We start from the raw sequence: 3,691 nt of genomic DNA, 5'->3' as shown, positions 1-3,691 counted from the left end.
GGCGTTGGGAATCACGCAGTACCGGCTGGATAGAGAGATTCGGCCTGTCGACCGTGCCGGCTCGAGGGCGACGATCGAGACTCACTCGCCCCCTCGCCCTCTCTGCAGGCGTCCACGTTCCCGACCTCGCCAACGAGGACCTCGGCCCGCTCCTGGACGACATCCTCGACCCGGCGCGCGGCCCCGTCACGCGCGCCAAGCTCGACCACGCGCTCGGCCTGACGGGCTACTTTGTCTGCGCGGTCCAGCGCGCGTTCGCCAACGTGTCGTCGTCGCGCCGGCCCAACACGCGCTTCCTGACGACGATCCCGCACCTGTGGACCTACATCGACCGGGCGCACGCCGCCGTCCAGCGCCTGCACCGCCGCCTCGTCCAGCTCGAGTTTGCGCCGTCTGGGTCCGGCGACGACGACGACCACCACCACTCGGTCGACTACGACCTCCTGATCGGCGTGCGCATGGACGAGCGCCTCCTCGACGTCGTGCACCTCGCGCACGTGTGGCTCGACACGCAGCGGCGCACGCTCGACCTCACGGTCGACGACCGCCAGGCGCTCGACGACCTCGTCATGACGAGCGAGCGCCGCGTGCGCAAGTGCCTCAAGCTCCTCGCGTTCTACTCCAAGGTGTTTGTCGACTCGCTCGACAAGCACTGCGTGTACCACCTCGTGACGCAGCTCGAGGCGCTCCCTGGGTGGACGATCATGGTCGCCCAGCGCGAGGGCGAGCCGACCGACTTTGGCCCGTTGCCGGCCGAGTGCGCCCTCACCGACGTCGAGCTCGACTGGTGCGTCCCGCTCTCTCTCTCTCTCTCTCTCCCTTCCTCTCCCCTCGAGCCGCCGAGCGACTTGAGCTCACGCCGTACCGGCCTTCCCACACGCAGGTTCACGCGCGCGCTCGAGCTCGCGTGCTTCTTCACGCCGCTCGCCAACGACCGGCTGCGCGAGCTCAACGCGGCGCGCGAGGCGCGCAAGGTGCCCGATCAGGCGCCGTACGCCGCTTTTGGCGACTACGAGCGTGCGTCGCCTGCCCTTTCTCTCTCTCTCTCCCTCTCTCCTTGTCTTTCTCCTACTCTCCTTCCCTCGCGAGCTCTCGCACTGACTCGTCGAGCGCGTCACAGTGTCTGCCCAATCCGCCGCTGCTGCCGGTCCGCCCGCCTACTCGTACCACCCGCATCAGCAGCAGCCCCCCACGTCGCACCTCGTCGCGCCCTTCCTCGACCCCCAGCAGCAGCAGCAGCAACAGCAGCCGCCACCGCTCCTCGCCAACCCCGATCCCGCCACCGGCTCGCTCGCCAACGGCGCCCAGCACCCGCACCAGCACCAGCACCAGCACCCGCACCCGCACGAGCACCGGCACGGCGGGCGCAAGCCGTCGTGGACGTTCGACAGCTACGGCACGCCGCTCACGTTCGACCCGGCGGGCTCGAACGCGCCGCCCGTGTTTGACGGCGCCGGCGCCGGCGGGGCCGGCGCGGCGCTCGCGCACCTTGTCGGCGCCGGCGCTGGCACGGGCGGTGAAGGCGGTACGTCGCCTGGGACGGGCAGCGCGAGCGCGAGCGGCGGCGGCGGCGGCGGCGGCGGGTCGGGCTCGGGCACGGGCACGGGCACGAGCCACTCGTCGCCTGCGAGCGGCGCGCGACTCGTCGCTGGTGCAGGCGAGCAGCACCAGCAGCAGCCGCCGTACCTCGGCAGCATGTCGTCGTTCCCGCTCCCGCTCCCGCCGACGCCGGCGCGCACGAGCACGAGCACGAGCGTAACGACGTCGCCCGAGCGGCACGGCGCGCCTGAACCTGCGCTCGCGCTCGCGCTCGAGCAGCCGTGGGGCGGCGGCGGCGGCGCGGCGGGCGTCGAGAGTGGGTCGGGCGCGTACGACCCGTTCGGCGGCGGGGACGAGGCGGTGGTGCGTGTCGCGGAGATGGTTGACGGCGGCGGCAGCGGCGGCGGCAGCGGCGGCGGAGGAGGAGGAGCAGGGGGAGGGGGAGCGGTGGTCGACGAGGGAGCGGCGGCGCCGTACGGGCTCGCGCCGCTCGGTGCGTCGGTGCAGCCGCAGCAGCAAGACTGGGCGGCGTACGGCGCGGGCGCAGGGGCGCAGTGCGCGAATGAGTGGTGAGCGCGGACGAGGGGCTCGAGCGCGGCTCGGAGGAGGACGGGCGAGTGAACGAGAGGGAATGTTGGGGCTGTGTCTGTCTGGGTTCGCTCTGTAGCTGCAGTGCCTGTTGCCAAGCCTTGTCCTACTGCCTCTGTGTGCTCGTCACCCGAGGAAAAAGAGGACGTCGGCTCGTTCGTGCGTCGCCCGCAAACGAGACGAGCTCGCTCGCTCGACTCTGTGCTCCCCCCGCGGCCGCCGCACGTACTGCGGTCTCGCGGGGGTGCTCTCGCACACCTGCAGAGAAGAAGCCTCGAAAAGATCGAGCCCTGCGGAAAGGGCAGCTCGCGCTTCGCCGACCTCGAACTTGGGAAGGCAAAACGAGCGGGCCAACTCGCGCTCTACACGACAAAGTAGCTCGGGAAACGCGCTCGATTGCACCTCAGACTCCTCCTCGTTCGACCCACGGCGCGCACGTGGCCGTAACCCCTCTAGATCAAGAGATAGCGTCTGAGCGAGGGTGCGCAGGATCCCCCTGTCTCGAGTAGGTGGCCGGGCGCACGGGCGCTCCGCAGGGGTGCGCGCCGTGCGAGCGGCTCACCGTAGTGCACCCGCTGCCCTCAGGGGCACGAGAGGGCGGGCGCGGCCTCGTAAAGACCCGTCGTCGGCGGCACGGCTCGCTCGGCCGCCGGGACGAGTTGGGACAGCGAGGCGGGCGACTTGAGCAGCCTGGGCTCGCTCTCAGAGCAAGAGGTAGCTCGTGTGACTAGATCGGCGGCCCCTGGGGCCAGCTGGACAGCGCGACAAGAGGCTTTCGAGTACGAGAAGGGGCGAGAGTGCCATCGAGGGCTCGACTAACCTGCGGCGCGAGGTCGATAGGGTCAGTGTCTGGCTCAGAGAGCAGGATGGGTCCATGCGAGTGTACTGGAGGCGAGGAGGAGAGCGAGAGAGACGCACAAGGAGCTGAATGTGCCCGCTCGAGGCCGACCGCCGGTCCTCGCGGCGCCCAGCTGACCGCCCAGCCGTCCTGCGCAGCCGTCTGACCTGCGGAAGGACCGAGATAGGTCAGTGGCGCCTCGTTGATGCGTCGCATGAGCCCTGCGAGCGCGAGGTAAAGGCGCAGAAGGTGGCCAAATACGGGGAGGAGAGGACGAGGGGGACGCACCAGCACTCCGGGTCCCGCACCGCGTAGCCGCCCTGCCAAACCCGCTCATCGACCCCTCTGTAGCCCTCTCGGAGCGCATCCACCGGTCCACGGGTCGTCGTCGCGAGTCGAGGTCGGTCGGTCGACGCGAGTCGCTGATGAGGACGCGGCGCGCTGTGCGCTGCCGAGGAGCGCTCGCGGCGGTGCGGGTGTGGCGGGAGGCGGTCGCCGATGTGTGCAGGTGTGCAGTGCAGCAGAATCGAGCGAGCCCAGCCTGCGGGGGTCGAGTGGTCGAGGGAGGAGAGCGAGAGCTGCTCCCCGTCCTGGGTCTCACGACCTCACTCCGTGTCCCCAGCGAGCCTGCGCACCTGCTCGAGCCACCCTCTCTCACCGCGCACACGCGCTCGCACGCCCAGCAACGCGTCCCCCTCTCCCCTCACCCCCCCCCCCCCCCCCCGG

At 70.7% G+C, this 3,691-nt stretch overlaps 1 protein-coding gene across 1 annotated transcript; it reads left to right on the top strand.

Moving 5' to 3' along the window:
* Positions 1-110: 110 nt before the first annotated feature.
* Positions 111-2,112, top strand: RHOBADRAFT_53692 (uncharacterized protein; the record flags this gene model as incomplete). The annotated part of the gene is made up of 3 exons (XM_018416962.1): positions 111-787; positions 884-1,017; positions 1,121-2,112. Exons 1-3 carry the CDS (start codon positions 459-461, stop codon positions 2,110-2,112), a joined length of 1,455 nt encoding a protein of 484 aa, XP_018270793.1. The 5' UTR covers positions 111-458.
* Between the last annotated feature and the right edge of the window lie 1,579 nt (positions 2,113-3,691).

The sequence above is a fragment of the Rhodotorula graminis genome, assembly GCF_001329695.1.
Source record: "Rhodotorula graminis WP1 unplaced genomic scaffold RHOBAscaffold_7, whole genome shotgun sequence".
NCBI lineage: Eukaryota > Fungi > Basidiomycota > Microbotryomycetes > Sporidiobolales > Sporidiobolaceae > Rhodotorula > Rhodotorula graminis.
This window is presented reverse-complemented; position numbering and strand designations above follow the sequence as displayed.